The following is a 15,463-nucleotide window of genomic DNA, read 5'->3' on the forward strand; positions in this document are numbered from 1 at the left end:
TCTGCAGCCACCACTACAAGCACATGGTTCATATATCCCATCCTCCAAACCCAGACCTGAAGTGTAGTAGCAGGAGGGATAATAACAGCACCCAGGCAGGACGACTATTAACATTTGGAAAAAGTCAGAACTCCCCCTCCCCCACCCCCCCAGCTCCCGACCACTCTTAGTTTGAGTTAATTTACTCCCGGATTACCGCCCTTGGCTTGTTGCTGGGTCGATCGATACCCGGACATTCTATTTGCTAGGTAAACGCTTTACCACTGAGCTACATCTCCACATACCCCTACCCAAAAGTTTCTAATCGACAGAATGTGTTAGTGAGAGTTCAATCTATTTCTCCATGGAAACCAGAGAAAAGAACGCAGCGCCGTAACTACAGCGGCAGGAGGTGGGGCTTTAGGGCGGAAGGGGCGGGGCGAAATGGGCACTTCCTGGTTTCAATTTCGTGGCGGGACTAAACGCTCGGATGTTCCCATAGAGATCAAACCTATGGCCTCTGCAATGGAGCAGCCGGGGGAGAAGCCCGCAGCCGAGGCTGAAGACTGCAGAGAGGTGCGGGATCTGCCGCAGGCTGCGGAGAAGTGCTTCGAGGACCGCGTCCGCCTGCTGCTCAGGTGCCCCCGCCGGGCATCCCGCCCTTGCTCAGGAGGCCCAGGGTTCAAATTCAGACTCACTGGCTGCCTCTTCTGGCTCCGAGCCTGAATGCACTTTTAAGCGTTTTAAATTCATCACTGGGGAAGAGGGCAGCAAAGGATACCGTGCGCGCAGAGCTGCTGGGTCGGGGGTTAGGTGGGACCTACTGAGGAAATGCTTAGCAGTGCCCGGTCCTTGGCAAGGCTTCGAACCTATTCTGTCTTACCTGTCACTGTAGTCACAGCTGGTTGAGCAGTACGTCCAAGCCAAACTACAGGAAGCGGAGGAGCCCAACCTTTCCCCCACCCCCCTTTTTTTTCTTTTGATTTTTCGAGATAGGGTTTCTCTGTATAGTACTGTCTGCCTCGGGAGTGCTGGGATTGAGGCGTGTGCCACCCCCTCCCTGCCCAACCCACCTTTTGTTTCCTCTGTTTCCTATGTTCTCCAGTTAGCGGTTTCTAGGGACATTTCTAGGGAAAATTTGACGTCAAGGAGCTGATTCAGCCCAAGGCCAGGACCAAATCCACTCTTCTGATCTTCTAAGAAAAGCTGTCTCCTGTACCGGAAATGGGACCCAGCGTCTGGTGTATGCGTAGCGAGTGCTGTACCACTGGGCTTCAGCGTAGTTCTTCCGTGTTTAAATAAGGATGGGAGCCAAAAAGATTTCATAACACGTGAATCCGAATGTTAATGCTCGTAAAGTTTTATTGGGACTCAGTTTTCTGCTACAGGGGCAGAGATTAATAGTTAAAACAGACTGTATGACTCCCGAATTCTAAATTATTTGCTATCTGATTCTTCACAGAAAAAAAAAGTATTTTTTGCAGACCTTTAAAAGTCATAACAAAGAGACTTGTTTGAATTTTTGGAACAGGGTCTTGCTGTGTAGCACTGGCAGTCTGTAATTACGTATGCCAGGCTAATCTTGAAATTTATAGTAATCCTCCTGCCTCTGTCTTCAGGGTGATAGAATTATAGGCATTAGCCACCATACCCAGCCATACAACGGCATATCTATTGGTTTTAACAAAATCTCAACCCTTGGATTTTACCGGTAAAGACTTAGGATCCAGATGCTGGTGTGAAAGCCTGCTAGCTCAGAGAGGCAGAGAAGGCACCCAGCTGGCCTTCCTCCTTAGCAGAGGTCCAGAAGCTGCCACTTTCTCAAATGAGTCTCCCTGTCCGTCCATCCTCCTGGCTCCCTCTAACTCTCTGTCATTTTTCCTGTGTTCGCTCCCTGTCAACTGGTTGCTTGTTCTGTCTCTTGACCTGTGGTTGACTTTATTTAATCCTGTTTACAATATTCAAGCAGAAAACTGTATTAAAGGTGTGTGTTAGGTCTGAGCCACACCACAACTAGAAACAGGTTTTTTCAGTAAATGACACGATCTCGGGATTCACAGTGTGATCAAATATCCTACAACACACTGTCCGTCTGCCCATGACAACTTCTTTCCATTTCATCTGAAAAAGAAACTTTTTTGTGTATCTATACTTAACACTTCTACTTTAATTTGTAATAACTTGTCGGAGGCGGGGGTTTTGGCTGCAGTGATAATTGAACCCAGGGCCTGAAGCATATTGGGCAAGCACTCTAAGACTGAGCTACATCAGCCCTTTTCTCACTATTTTGAGATCGAATTTGCTAAGTTGCCAAGACTGGTCTTGAACCTGCTCTGAAGCCCTGGTAGGCTTGTGCTGACTCTGTCCTCCTCCCTCAGCCCTCCAGGTCACTGGGATGACCAGCCTGGTACCTGGTGTGAAATTGTTGTTTTCATTTGGAATTTTGTCACTTGGAGAACTTGCTGTAGTGTAAGCTTTTGTAATGTCAGCTGTTTCTTAGCTGTTGATATAGGTCTCTAAAAACCAACACTCAGGACTATGCAGCTGGCACTAGAAGCACTTGCTATCATTCTCAGCTTTTTTTATATATTTATTTTATATTTTATTTTGAATTAAGAATAACAGAACTAAAAAAAACTACTAAATATTAAGTACTTATCTCGCTACAAATATTTTTTGTTACGTTTTTTTGTATTTACTGAAAATGCTTTTTAAGATTTTTAGCCAGGTGGTGGTGGTGCATGCCTTTAATCCCAGCACTCAGGAGGCAGAGGTGAAGTAATAGGGGCCGCGGGGCTGCGTCCCCAACACCCCAGCCGCCTGCTCGCCTAGCTTATGCCCCAAAATAATTACACGGACACTGTATTCTTTTTTTTTTTTTTTTTTTTTTTTTTTTTTTTTTTTAAATTTTTTTTAATTATTTATTTATTTATTTATTATGTATACAATATTCTGTCTGTGTGTATGTCTGCAGGCCAGAAGAGGGCACCAGACCTCATTACAGATGGATGTAAGCCACCATGTGGTTGCTGGGAATTGAACTCAGAACCTTTGGAAGAGCAGGCAGTGCTCCCAACCACTGAGCCATCTCTCCAGCCCCCACTGTATTCTTTTAAACACTGCCTGGCCCATTCTCTTCTAGGCTAATTCTCACATATTAATTTAGCCCATTTCTAATAATCTGTGAGAACCAGTCTTACCGGGAAGATTCTAGCCTAGCATGCGTCTGCCAGGGAGCAGGGCATGGCGTCTCTGCTGAGGTGTCTGCTCCGGAGAGCAGAGCTGTGGAGTCTCTCCTCACTTCCTCTTCCTCCCAGCATTTTGTTCTGTTTTCTCCTCCCACCTATCCTCTAACCAATAAAATGGGCCAGGGCAGTGCCTTTATTAGCCAATGACCCTCCTCCATCACAGAGGCAGGAGGATCTTTGTAAATTTGAGGCCAGCCTGGTCTACAAGAGCTAGTTTCAGGGCATCTAGGACTGTTACACAGGGAAACCCTGTCTTGAAAACCAAAAAAAAAAAAAGAAAAAGAAAATAGAATTATAGAGCTAAAATTTTAACTTTTCTTCCAGGATACCCTTTTCCCACTGTATTCCATTTTATGACTTCCAAGTTTCATTGTTCCACAATGATTGTAACCACAATCCATAAATACTTTCCTATCTCCTCTCATTTTCAATTTGCAGGCTAAGAGCACAGACAAAACAGCAGCTCTTAGAATACAAGTCAGTGATTGATGCAAGTAAGTAGTTTCATTTTCAAGTACTTCTGCAAGTTGGCTGATGAATACTGTATTTTTATTTATTTTTTTTAAAGATTTATTTATTTATTATGTATACAACATTCCTTCCATGCATGTATATATGCCAGAAGAGGGCACCAGATCTCATTATAGATGGTTGTGAGCCACCATGGGGTTGCTGGGAATTGAACTCAGGACCTTTGGAAGAGGAATCAGTGCTCTTAACCTCTGAGCCATCTCTCCAGCCCCCAATACTGTATTTTTAAAATTACTTATTTTTATTGTATATGCATGCATTTTGTCTGCTGTATATCTGTACCCATAAAGCCAAAGAAGGTATTGGATGCCCTGGAACTGGAGTTGCAGAGGTTATGAGCCACCATCTGGGTGGTGGGAAATGAGCCCAGATCCTCTGCCAGAGCGGCCAGGCCTTTTAAATGCTAAAGCCTTCTCCAGCCCCCAGGTTAATGGTATTCTTGGGGGCTGGGGAGAATCAGCTTTACGAAAAGTTGTTTTTCTCAGGCATGGTGACTCACGCTGTAAATCCGGTACTCAAGAGGTAAAGAGAATCGGATCTCTGTAAATTTGAGGCCAACCTGATTTCCATATCGAGTTTCAGGCTAGCCCAAACTACACCACGAAACCCTGTCTCAAGAGATAAACAAATTGTGTAGATTCTGTGTAGCAACCCAGGTAAACAAAGAAACAAGCAAGAGAATTATGAAGGGTGGGAGGGTGCAGCAAAATGGCTCCCCTGGTTAAGGCGCCGGCTGATAACCCTGACCCCTGAGTTCAATGCCTAGAGCCATGTGGTGGAGGGGAGAGCTGACTGTCCTGTGCGTTCCCTGATATGCACACACACACACACAATACTTATTTAAAGAAAATTGTTACTGACTTAAAAAAAATCTTTTTACTTGTAGATGAAGAAAAAACTCCTGAGGAGACCATGCAAGAAAAACAAATGAAAGTGTATGTCATATTTTAGTATTTTATCTGTGGCTTCTACTAAGATTACATCATACGATCCATACCGTCTTCTTTTTCACAGAGTCTTTCTTTGACAGTGCTGTCTGTCTTTTCCTTTGTAATTCCAAATAAATAAGTGGCGCCTATGTTTAGAGGCTGTTGATTTGCAGCAGGGTGTTTGGTGTTGGGGCTGGTGGCTTCTGTGCTGTCTGGCCTTCCCCACTCTGGCTAGATCCAGCTTAGTGAGGAGGCTCAGCCATCAGCTTCCCCAGCTGTGGAGATGGGCTGCCCTGTGGTAAGCCTTCGCTTTCTTCTGCTTTCCAAGACTTACTTCTTACACATTGCAGTAACAACTTTACTAACATTGCAGAAATTCTTTGGTTCATGTTTCTTTAACAGTAAAATTGAAGACCTGGAAAATGAAATTGAAGATGTAAAAAGTAATTTCGAAAAGAAAAATCTGGCACTAAACAGGTAACTCTTACCTTAATACCACTAAGAATCGTGAACTAAATGCAAACATGAACTTGGAGAGGTTAAGGGGATTTTCTTTTCTTCGTTCTTTCTTTCTTTCTTTCTTTCTTTATTTTGGTTTTTCAAGACAGGGTTTTCTCTAGCTTTGGAGTCTGTCCTGGAACTAGCTCTGTAGACCAGGCTGGCCTTGAACTCACAGAGATCCACTTGCCTCTGCCTCCCGAGTGCTGGGATTAAAGGTGTGCTCCACCACTGCCCTGCAAGGGGATTATTTTTAACGAAGCTAAATTAAATGATGATTAAGCCCAGGCATAGCCTGTGATCCCAGCACTCAAGAGCTTGAAGCTGGAGGACCAGGAATTCAAAGCCAGCCTTGGCTACATAGGGAGATCCTATCTTTAAATGGAGGGTGGCATGCAAAGGGGAAGCTGGGAGTAGTTGGTAGTGTATATCTTTAATCCCAGCACTTTGAATACAGAGTCAGTTGGATCTTTTTGAGTTCAAGGTCAGCCTGGTCTACTTGGCAAGTTCGAAAACAGTCAGTTGTGCCTAAGTGTTGAGACCCTATCTCAAAACAAAAAACAAAAACCAGAAGGGCACAGAAGAAAAGAGGGAGGAACAAAAGAGATGATGATTAGGTAATGTTACAGAAACTTGACCCTGAAGAATTGGTATCTTCCTTTGAAGAAGGTATGTAGGAGGGTCTGATAAGGGGTCTTCATGAAGTTAACAGAGTTTCAAACATGCTGGTGTTTAAAAGTGGTACACAGGTCCATTTATTTCAGTAACTGTTAGTACATAGAATTGTGACAAAATTTTTCTGATGCAGAGTCTCATTCTATAGCCCAGGTTGGCCTGGAAATTGGGGTGCAGTTCAGATTGACCTAAAACTTTTCGGAGTCTTCCTAACTTAGCCATCCAAGTTCTGGGGTGACTGGAGAGGGCCGCTTCCCTTATCATGAAGTTTAGATGTATTTTAATTACTGCTTTTGCTTTTAGGTTTGTCATTTTAGATTTGTTTGGGTTGTTTTGTGTTGTGTTTTGTTTAGAGATAAGAACCTAGGCTTGGAATTCATAAACCTCCTTTCTCCTGTTCTGGGACTACAGGCATACCAATTTCCAGGCGATACTGTTTTTAAAACATACTATGTTTCGTGTGTATTTGAGGCGAAATCAATCTTGTTAGTTTTATAAAAAGTTTTAATACCCTGTGTTATTTGTTCTGTGAAGTACAAGCTTTTTCTCTTAGGTCCCATTTTCTTTTTTGTTAATTAATGTTTTCTTTTTCTTAGGATGAAACTTTCAGCTGCTCTTAGAAATAACTTGGAGAAGATGGGCACTGAGAGTAGGTATGGCCTTTACATTTCTTTTCTTTCTTTCTTTTTTTTTTCTTTTCTTTTTTTGGAGACAGGGTTTCTCTGTAGCTTTGGAGCCTGTCCTGGAACTAGCTCTTGTAGACCAGGCTGGCCTCGAACTCACAGAGATCTGCCTGCCTCTGCCTCCCAAGTGCTGGGATTAAAGGCGTGCACCACCACCTCCCAGTGGCTTTTACATTTCTCCTGGGTTTGGACAGAATGGAAACAAGAAGGGAGGTATGCAAAATGATTTTAGGTTGTGACTTTTAAAAAAATGTACATGAGTCAGTTGTGGTGTACAACTTGTACAAGATGAGGCCATCTTGGTCTATATAGTGAGGTCCAGGACAGTCAGGACTATGTAGAGAGAGAGCCTGTCTCAAAAAACTTAGAAAAAAAAAAGTGTGTGGGGAAAAAAAAAAAAAAAAGAGGCAGGCGGATCTCTGTGAGTTCGAGACCAGCCTGGTCTACAAGAGCTAGTTCCAGGACAGGCTCCAAAACCACAGAGAAACCCTGTCTCGAAAACCAAAAAAAAAAAAAAAAAAAAGTATGTGTGTGGACAATTTGAGGAAAACTTATCTGTTTTCTCTTGACATATGGACCCTGGGAATGAAATAGGACACTACTTGTTTTTCATTGGTAGAAATGAGCTTGTTTTAACTGCCTGGGCTACAGGATGAGTTTAAGGATAGCCTGGACCACTTAATGAGCCCCTGTCTCAAAATAAAGTTTTTTTTTTTAATTTATTTATTTATTATGTATACAATATTCTGTCTGTATGCCTGAAGGCCAGAAGAGGGCGCCAGACCTCTTTACAGATGGTTGTGAGCCACCATGTGGTTGCTGGGAATTGAACTCAGGACCTTTGGAAGAACAGGCAATGCTCTTAACCACTGAGCCATCTCTCCAGCCCAAAATAAATAGTTTTTAAAAAGGTCTGGGATGTAGCTCAGTGGTAGCTCTCGTAGTTAGCAGGTATGATGGGGAAGTTCAGTAGCAGTTCTAAGACTCTGAAAGTCTTGGGAGGGATAAAGTGCCCTCCTGGGAGCCCCGAGAAGTTCTAGGATGGACCCTGCTGCCTCTCCCATCTTGATGTCTCAAGGCTGATTTATAAGCTCTCCAGGTTCCCACTGGCTCAGAGTCTGGATCCTAGACTCTCAAGTTTCAAGGCCAGGTGTGGTAGCGCCTGCCTTAAGCTCAGCTCTTGGGAGGCAGAGGCAGTCTGAACTCTGGAATTTTGAAGCTAGTCTGGACTCTTGTGAAACCTTGTCCTAAAAATTTTTTTTTAACATTTATTCATTTTTGTATGGGGGTGGGTGGGTATGGCACCCACATAGAAGTGAGAGGACATCGCGTCTCTCCTCTGCTGAGGTTCCAGGGGTCAGACTCAGGTCATCAGGCTTGGCAGCGGGCAGTCTTACTCACTTAGCCCTCTCGGAACCTTACACCAGTAGTGAAGCTGGAGAGACAGTACAGCAGCTAAGATCTGGCTGTGCTTCCAGAGGACCTGGGTTCCATACCCCACACCCACATGGCAGCTCACAACCATCTTGAACGCCAGTTCCCAGGGATCCAATGTCATTTTTTGGTCTCTGAGGGCACTACACATGTTTTTTGTAGTTATATATGTGCAGGTGGCAACCCACACACATAAAATAATAATTTAAAAAACAGAACAGTTTTATGTTAAAGGAGCAAAGTGCAATTTAGACTCCCCTTACGTAACGGAGGCCACGCGTTGTCTGCAGCCTATTTTGGCATTTACCACTGCTAACAATCATTTGAGTAGGGCATCATTAGTGTGGACATCTCTAGCTCCTGAATGGTGCCTTAGATTCCTCCCTAAGCAAGCTGAAGCCCAGTGTAAGCAGTAAAAGAAACCACCTTCAAGCTTTTAATTAAACACTCTCACCTTTAACCAGCCAAAGGTTCCTTTAGTTGGCTTCCGTGAATATCTTAAAATGTCACTCCTCTGTCCCCTGGCTCTCGAAAAACACTGAGCCCTGGACTCTGGTGTGCTCCAAGTCACAGGTCTGTTCTGCTCAGATAAACTCATTACTTCGTGGTTGGGTTTGTTTGTTTGGTTTGGTTTTCTTGTGGGTTTTTTGTTTTGGTTTTGATAAAGGTTCTTTCCATGTTGGCCATGCTGGCCTTGAACTTATTTCGTGGTACAGGCTGGCTTCAAACTCAAATCCTATCTTACCCTCCAAGTCCAGGAGTTGCTGGTTTGGCCCCTATGCCCCGTTTATACAGTCAGGGGGTGAAATCTAGACCATGGTTCAGATTTGTTCATCCTAGGCAGGCAGTCTGCTAGCCAAGTACATTCCTAGCCCCAAAGTTTACTTTTTTTTTTAAATTACTTGATATGGATGAGTGTGTGTGGTTGTGTTTGTATGTGTACCGCATTGCATGAAGTGCCTGCAGAGGCCAGAAGAGGGCATTAGATCCCTGGAACTGGAGTTACAGTTGAATTGTTCAGTGAGCTGTCATGTATTTGCTGGGAACCCAAACTGGGTCTTCTGCAAGAGCAGTATCTTAACCACTGACCTAATCTTCAGCCCCAAGATTATTTTTAGCTTAAGTAGATAAATCATACTTTGTTTGCTTTGCAGTGTGCTCACTGATGACATGAAGCAAATATTAAAACTACAGAAGTTGATTATGAAGTCCCAGAAGGTGAGCTGGCACATGGGGTGTGTGTTTTCAGGGTTTCGATGGGCATATTGGGCTAACTGTATGAATTCAGGATTGAGGTGTTCACTGGGACCGTGTGTCTGCAGACTGCTCTCCTTAGGTTGTTTTTGTTCTTTTACTGAAGGTACAGATTATCAACATAATTCAAGTGACTATTTTCTTCCCTTGGCTTTGTAGTAATAGGGAAATTGTATCAGTGCATATGCCTGTGGTCCTTAGCACTTAGGAGGCAGAGACAAGGACTAGGAGTTTGCTCATTCTTGGTTCCATAGTGAGTTGAGGCTAGCCTGGGCTATCTGAGAGATAACTGGGAGTACTGGAACATGTCTTTGCTATTAATCCCAGCGTGCAGGGTGAGTTCAAGGCCAGCTACTTAGTAGACTTCTTCCTTCCTTTCTTCTTTCTTTTTTTTGAGACAGGGTTTCTCTGTGGCTTTGGAGCCTGTCCTGGAACTAGCTCTTGTAGACCAGGCTGGCCTCGAACTCACAGAGATCCACCTGCCTCTGCCTCCCGAGTGCTGGGATTAAAGGCGTGCGCCACCACCACCCATCTAGTAGCCTTGTTTCAAAATCAGACACAAACAAAAAAAAAGAAAGAAAGAAAGAAAAGACAAGAAGGGGCTAACAAAAAAAAGAAAGAAAGAAAGAAAAGACAAGAAGGGGCTGGAGAGATGGCTTAGCAGTTAAGAGCATGGGCTGCTCTTCCAGAGGTCCTAAATTTAATCCCCAGCACCACATAGCAGCTCATAACTGTCTATAACTCCAGTTGCAGAGGATCGTACACCCTCACATAGACATATATTCAGGCAAAATACCAATACACATAAAAACAAAGACAAGGAGAAAGGGGGAAATTGGAGCCTAAGTCAAACTAGGCCTGGAGAGATGGCTCAGTGGTTGAGAGCACTGATCTTTCAGAGGTCCTGAGTTCAATTTCCACCAACTCACAACCATCTATAGTGGGATCTGATGCTTCTTGCATAAAGGTATACATGCAGATAGAGCCCTCATATATATTAAAACAAGAAGAAAAGAAAAAAAAAAGGAAAATCAGACTAGTCAGAGGTGGAATCCCACCACTCGGGTGGCAGAGGCAGGTGGATCTCTGTGAGTTCGAGGCCAGCCTGGTCTACAGAGTGAGCTCCAGGACAGCAAAGGCTACAAAGAGAAACTCTGCCTTGAAAAACCCAAAAAATAAAAAAGTGAAGAAAATCAAACTCTGTGAAGTTCAGTGATATATTATTGCTTTATCATTGAGTGACATGTTTTCATTTTCATAAACAGGAGTCTGCGGAATTAGAGGGAAAACTGCTTGACATTAGAAAGAAGAGACTTCGTATGTAGACCGTGTTTACAATTTTTCTTACCCGTGTGTATGTGTGAGTGCTGACATACTCATGGGGAGGTTGGTGAACAACACTTACGAGGTGATCTTTCCTTCTGCCACCCCAGCTCTCAGGCTTGGTCACAAGGGCCCTTACTCACTGACATCTTGCTAACCCTTGGTTTTGGTTTTTCCAGACAGGGTTTCTCTGTGTAGCCTTGGCTGTCCTGGAACTTGCTCTGTAGACCAGGCTGGCCTCAAACTCAGAGACCTGCCTGCCTCTGCTGGGATTAAAGCTTTGTACACCACTGCCACCTGGCCTCACTGACCCTTTTCAATTATTTAATTGCTTATAGAATACTTTTTATCTACTTCAGCTATTAACAGGGACATATTTCTCAGCAGCTGACAAATTCAATTATCACAATTTCTGAACATGACACTTTTAGATTTTTAGATCATGGTCAGCTGTGGTGGTCTGCAAAGCGAGTTCCAGGACAACCAGTGCTTCACAAAGAAATTCTGTCTTGAAAAACCAATAAATAAATAAGTAATAATGAGAAAAGCATGTATCCCTTTGGTGAATGTAAAACTGAAAGTGGCTAAATATTTATGAGAACCAAGGCCTAGGAATTTAACTCAGTTGGTAGAGTTTACCCAACATGCAAAAAGCCGTAAGTTTGGGTCTGGCATTAATCCCAACACGAGAGAGAGAGAGAGACAGAGAGACAGGAGGATCAGGAATTCAAAGTCAGCCTGAACTATATGAGACCCTGTCTCAAAAAAAAAACAAACAGACCATAGAGAAGGCTCAGGGTTAAGAACGCCGACTGCTCTTCCAGGGTCCCCAGGTTGGACCCACACGACAGCTCATCATCTCTAACTTCGGGACCAGGACATCCTCTGTGTACTGCACACACTTGGTGCACAGAGCTACATGAAGGCAAAACACCATATACATAACAATAAAATAAATAACTTCTTGACTGGAATAACCAGGAAGTACTCTGCTTTATAATCTCTCATGGCCCTTGTTTATAAAGTTGTCCTCTGTGTCATGGGAATGCATGCCTTTTAGATAAGTTCTGAGTTCCAGGTCAGCCAGGGCTACATATTGAAAATAAATATGTCCATTTAAAAAAAAGTAGCCTACTTAAAAAAAAAAATGCCAGGTGGTGGTGGCGGTGAGGCAGAGGCAAACCATATAATGTTGTTTTATCTTTAACCTAACAGAATTAAAACAAGCTTCAAAAACTAAGCTTTTCGAGATACAAACTGAGAAGAACAAAGAGAAAGAGGATCTGGACAACATGGAAGATTTGGAAGTGATAAAGACCATGCAGAAAAAGCTGCAGACGGAGATAAAGATTACTACAGTCATTCAACATGTGTTCCAGGTAACAGTGGTGGCACTGTTCAAGGCCATGTCTCCAAAACACAGAAACGGCCTGGAGAGTTGTGTCATTGGTTAGGAGTAGTGGCTACTCCTTCAAAGGTCTCAGGTTCAATTCCTAGTACCTACTTAGCACCCATAACTATGTATCACTCTAGTCCCAAGGGATCTGATCTCCTCTTATGGCCGTCATGGCAATAGCCCTGGTAAGCAGGTAGGCATTAGGCTTGTAGCTAAAAACCCATACATATAAAATTAATTATTTCAAAAAGGCAAAAACAAAAATGTCTTCTTTTTTAGGGGGTGGGGAGGCAGTTAGTGTTTTCAGAGAGGGTTTCTCTGTGTAGCCTTGACTGTCCTGGAACTTGCTCTGTAGATCAGATTGGCCTTGAGCTCACAGAGATCCACCTGCCTCTGCATGTAAGTGCTACAATTAAAGGCATGCCTCACCACTGCCTGTCAAGAATGTTCCTTCTATAAAACAAATTTTTTAATGTTTTTATTCATAATAGCATAACACTTTCTAAAATCTGTGTAAATATTATTGCAATAAATAAGTTACTATCTTTGAGCCACTGTTTATCGATAGGAATGACCAGAATTCTTATTAATTATGATCCTAATCATTTCTTCATTGTCCACTCATTGTCTGCCACAGAAATGTTTGTCAACATTTTCAAAGGTTTAAAATGTTGATGAGGCCGGGTGGTGGTGGTGGCGCACACCTTTAATCCCAGCACTCAGGAGACAGGGGCAGATGGATCTCTGTGAGTTTGAGGCCAGCCTGGTCTACAAGAGCTAGTTCCAGGACAGGCTCCAGAGCTACAGAGAAACCCTGTCTCGAAAAATAAACAAAAACAAAAAACCGTTGATGAACTAAACTTTTTTTCTCTTTTGAAAATAAAACGTACCCGTTCAAGTTACTGTTTCTCCAGAGAGGGATGAGGTGCACATAAGCAGAGCTAAGTGAGCCTGACTCCAGGCAACAGTACTTTCCTCGTAGTTTGACCGAACACTGCAAGGATTCTTAGTGAGTAAAATCTGTCCAGGGAGCCCATAGGTGAACCCTGGAAATACCATCCGGCATTATGTGAAGCGAGGATGCCATGGTTGCTGTGGTCCTGCTCTTCTTCCTCTTGATCACAGTGCTGCATCCCAGTAGATGCTCAGTGGATATTAGATGAGGTCAATGCAAGGATGCTGGGGACATTGCTCAGTTGATGGTGTTCTGGCAGCACAGAGCCCTGGGTTTGGCTCCAGCCCACATGACCTGGACATATTGGCAGGCTGCTGTAATCCCAGCACCCAGGAGGTGAAGGCAGGAGCATCAGAAGTTCAGCATCATCCTCAGCTACACGGCTGATGTATAGCAAGTTCAGTGCCATCCTGGACTACATGGAACCTGTCTGTCCAGGAAAAAAATAAAAAAAAGGAAAGGATTCACTAATCTTGTTAAATTAGGTACCTTTTTTTTTTTTTTTTAATTGCAGGGCCTTATTTTGGGGAGTCAAACCAACTGGGCAGAGGATTCTGCCCTCAAGGAGATTGTGCTGCAGCTGGAGAAGGATCTCACCACGATCTAATAAGAATCCTGCTTCGGCACCTCAGCAGTGGTTTTGTGCCCAGTGCTGTAAATAGCAGAATTGGTGGGAAATGTAAGAACTGGTTTGGGAGCTGCTCTAATGCTTCAGCTCGGAGGGCCCAGGTTGCTGTTATGATGTGAAGTCTTCTGTTTGAAACACGACCAAAGTGACTGGAATGCACTGCAGGAGTCTGAGCATTGCAGTCCTGGGAAGGAGGCATCTAGTCCAGCTGCTACAGAATGTGGACATCTTCACCACCATTTTCCTGGGAGTCCCTTCCAGGATGCTTTTGTGCATCTGTGCATTGGCTTATCAACCAGCACACTAGGAAGGATCCAAAGTATGAAATGTTGATTGTTTAAGTACGGTTGTGGATTGTGACTTTTTCTTTTTTCCCCTTCTCTATTTAGCATGCATTTTACTTTTATAAGTTAATGAATTAAAAGAATAAATGTTGGGCTGGAGAGATGACTCAGTGGTTAAGAGCATTGCCTGCTCTTCCAAAGGTCCTGAGTTCAATTCCCGGCAACCACATGGTGGCTCACAACCATCTGTAAAGAGGTCTGGTGCCCTCTTCTGGCCTTCAGGCATACAGACAGAATATTGTATACATAATAAATAAATAAATTTTAAAAAAAAGTGGTCCTATTTAGCAGAAAAATTAAAAAAAAAAAGAATAAATGTTACCATCTTATTAATTAAAAAAGAAAATGTCCAGTAGTTAAGGGCACTGGCTGCTGTTGTTGTAGAGGACCCAGGTTTGGTTCCCAGGACCCACCTGGCTGCTCACAACCATCTGTAACTCCTGTTCCAGGGAATCTTACATCACCTTCTGGCCTCAGCCAAGATACCAGGCACGCATGTGGAGCATGTACATACATGCAGGCAAAACACACACACATATGAAAAAATCTTTAAACCAGGCAATGGTGGCTCACACCTTCAATCCCAGCACTCGGGAGGCAGAGGTAGGTGGATCTCTGTGAGTTTGAGGCCAGCCTGGTCTACAAGAGCTAGTTCTAGGACAGGCTCCAAAACCACAGAGAAACCCTGTCTCAAAACAAACAAACAAAAAAAAAATATCAATAACTGCTTTTTCGGTCATTTGTGGTGCTGGGAGTGAAACCCAGAATCTTGCCTGTAATAAGCAAGCTCCACCCAGCCCTCATGCGTGCTCTGTCAATCAACCTCAGCCTAGATTATCAGCATCATCTGGAAGAGCTTCGCCTTTTCCTGGGGTTTTATTGTTTCAGGCATTCCTTACTTAGCTGTAAGAGAGAAATATATCACTCTTCCCACAGCCCTGGGAAGTAACAGCCCCAATTCCCAAACTGTAACACAAATCTCCATCCATGTTACATAAAAGTATAGCGTGTAATAATAAGTCATGAGGACTCTGTAGCCAACAAGATTTATCACATCTCACCTAGTCTCAGAACTGCTCCCATGTAGAGGGATGGGCCTATATGTCACTTGTCTTGTAGGTTTTCTGTTTCTTCCTTCATGTCTACAGTCGAGATTTTCAAGGAGGTCTATCCCGGTCAAATCTGATCTTTATTACTTTGAAGAAATCCATAGCTTTTGTTTCCTGTGAAAACAAAGGCATAACATTTCCCCCAGGGCAACACATTCCCTGACTTCTACTCTGAAGTTAAGACAACTTTAAAATATATAGACTATATTTAATTCAGCAATTTTCTTCCTACAATCCAATGTCTCTCGTCTATTGTTGTTTATTAGCATTTTAAAAAATTAAAGTTAATAAAACACTATGTAATCTATCTCGTGGGTCTCTGTACCCCTTTCTGTTTATTGAGCATCTCTTTAAAGTATGATTGGATCTTTCTACAACTGCTTGTCCTGAAGGACCGTATGGTCTGCCTGTAATATGCTTTATGTTGTAATAAGTGAAAGCCTTTCGTTTTCCCTGTTGATCTGCATTCATTAGTCC

At 43.3% G+C, this 15,463-nt stretch overlaps 1 protein-coding gene and 1 long non-coding RNA gene across 2 annotated transcripts; one reads left to right on the forward strand and one right to left on the reverse strand.

Moving 5' to 3' along the window:
* Positions 1–436: 436 nt before the first annotated feature.
* On the forward strand, positions 437–14,012 carry Cenph (centromere protein H). The gene is made up of 9 exons (XM_041663478.1): positions 437–617; positions 3,666–3,721; positions 4,645–4,693; positions 5,090–5,164; positions 6,457–6,513; positions 9,132–9,195; positions 10,497–10,548; positions 11,770–11,933; positions 13,420–14,012. Exons 1-9 carry the CDS (start codon positions 493–495, stop codon positions 13,510–13,512), a joined length of 735 nt encoding a protein of 244 aa, XP_041519412.1. The 5' UTR covers positions 437–492; the 3' UTR covers positions 13,513–14,012.
* LOC121455793 lies at positions 4,806–15,095 on the reverse strand. The gene is made up of 3 exons (XR_005975543.1): positions 14,939–15,095; positions 12,841–13,335; positions 4,806–5,102 (listed from the first exon to the last, which is right to left on the reverse strand). It is a non-coding gene; the product is annotated as an uncharacterized LOC121455793 (long non-coding RNA).
* Positions 15,096–15,463: the final 368 nt, after the last annotated feature.

The sequence above is a fragment of the Microtus oregoni genome, unplaced genomic scaffold (assembly GCF_018167655.1).
Source record: "Microtus oregoni isolate MIOR12 unplaced genomic scaffold, Mior012 000014F_ref0000157, whole genome shotgun sequence".
Lineage (NCBI taxonomy): Eukaryota > Metazoa > Chordata > Mammalia > Rodentia > Cricetidae > Microtus > Microtus oregoni.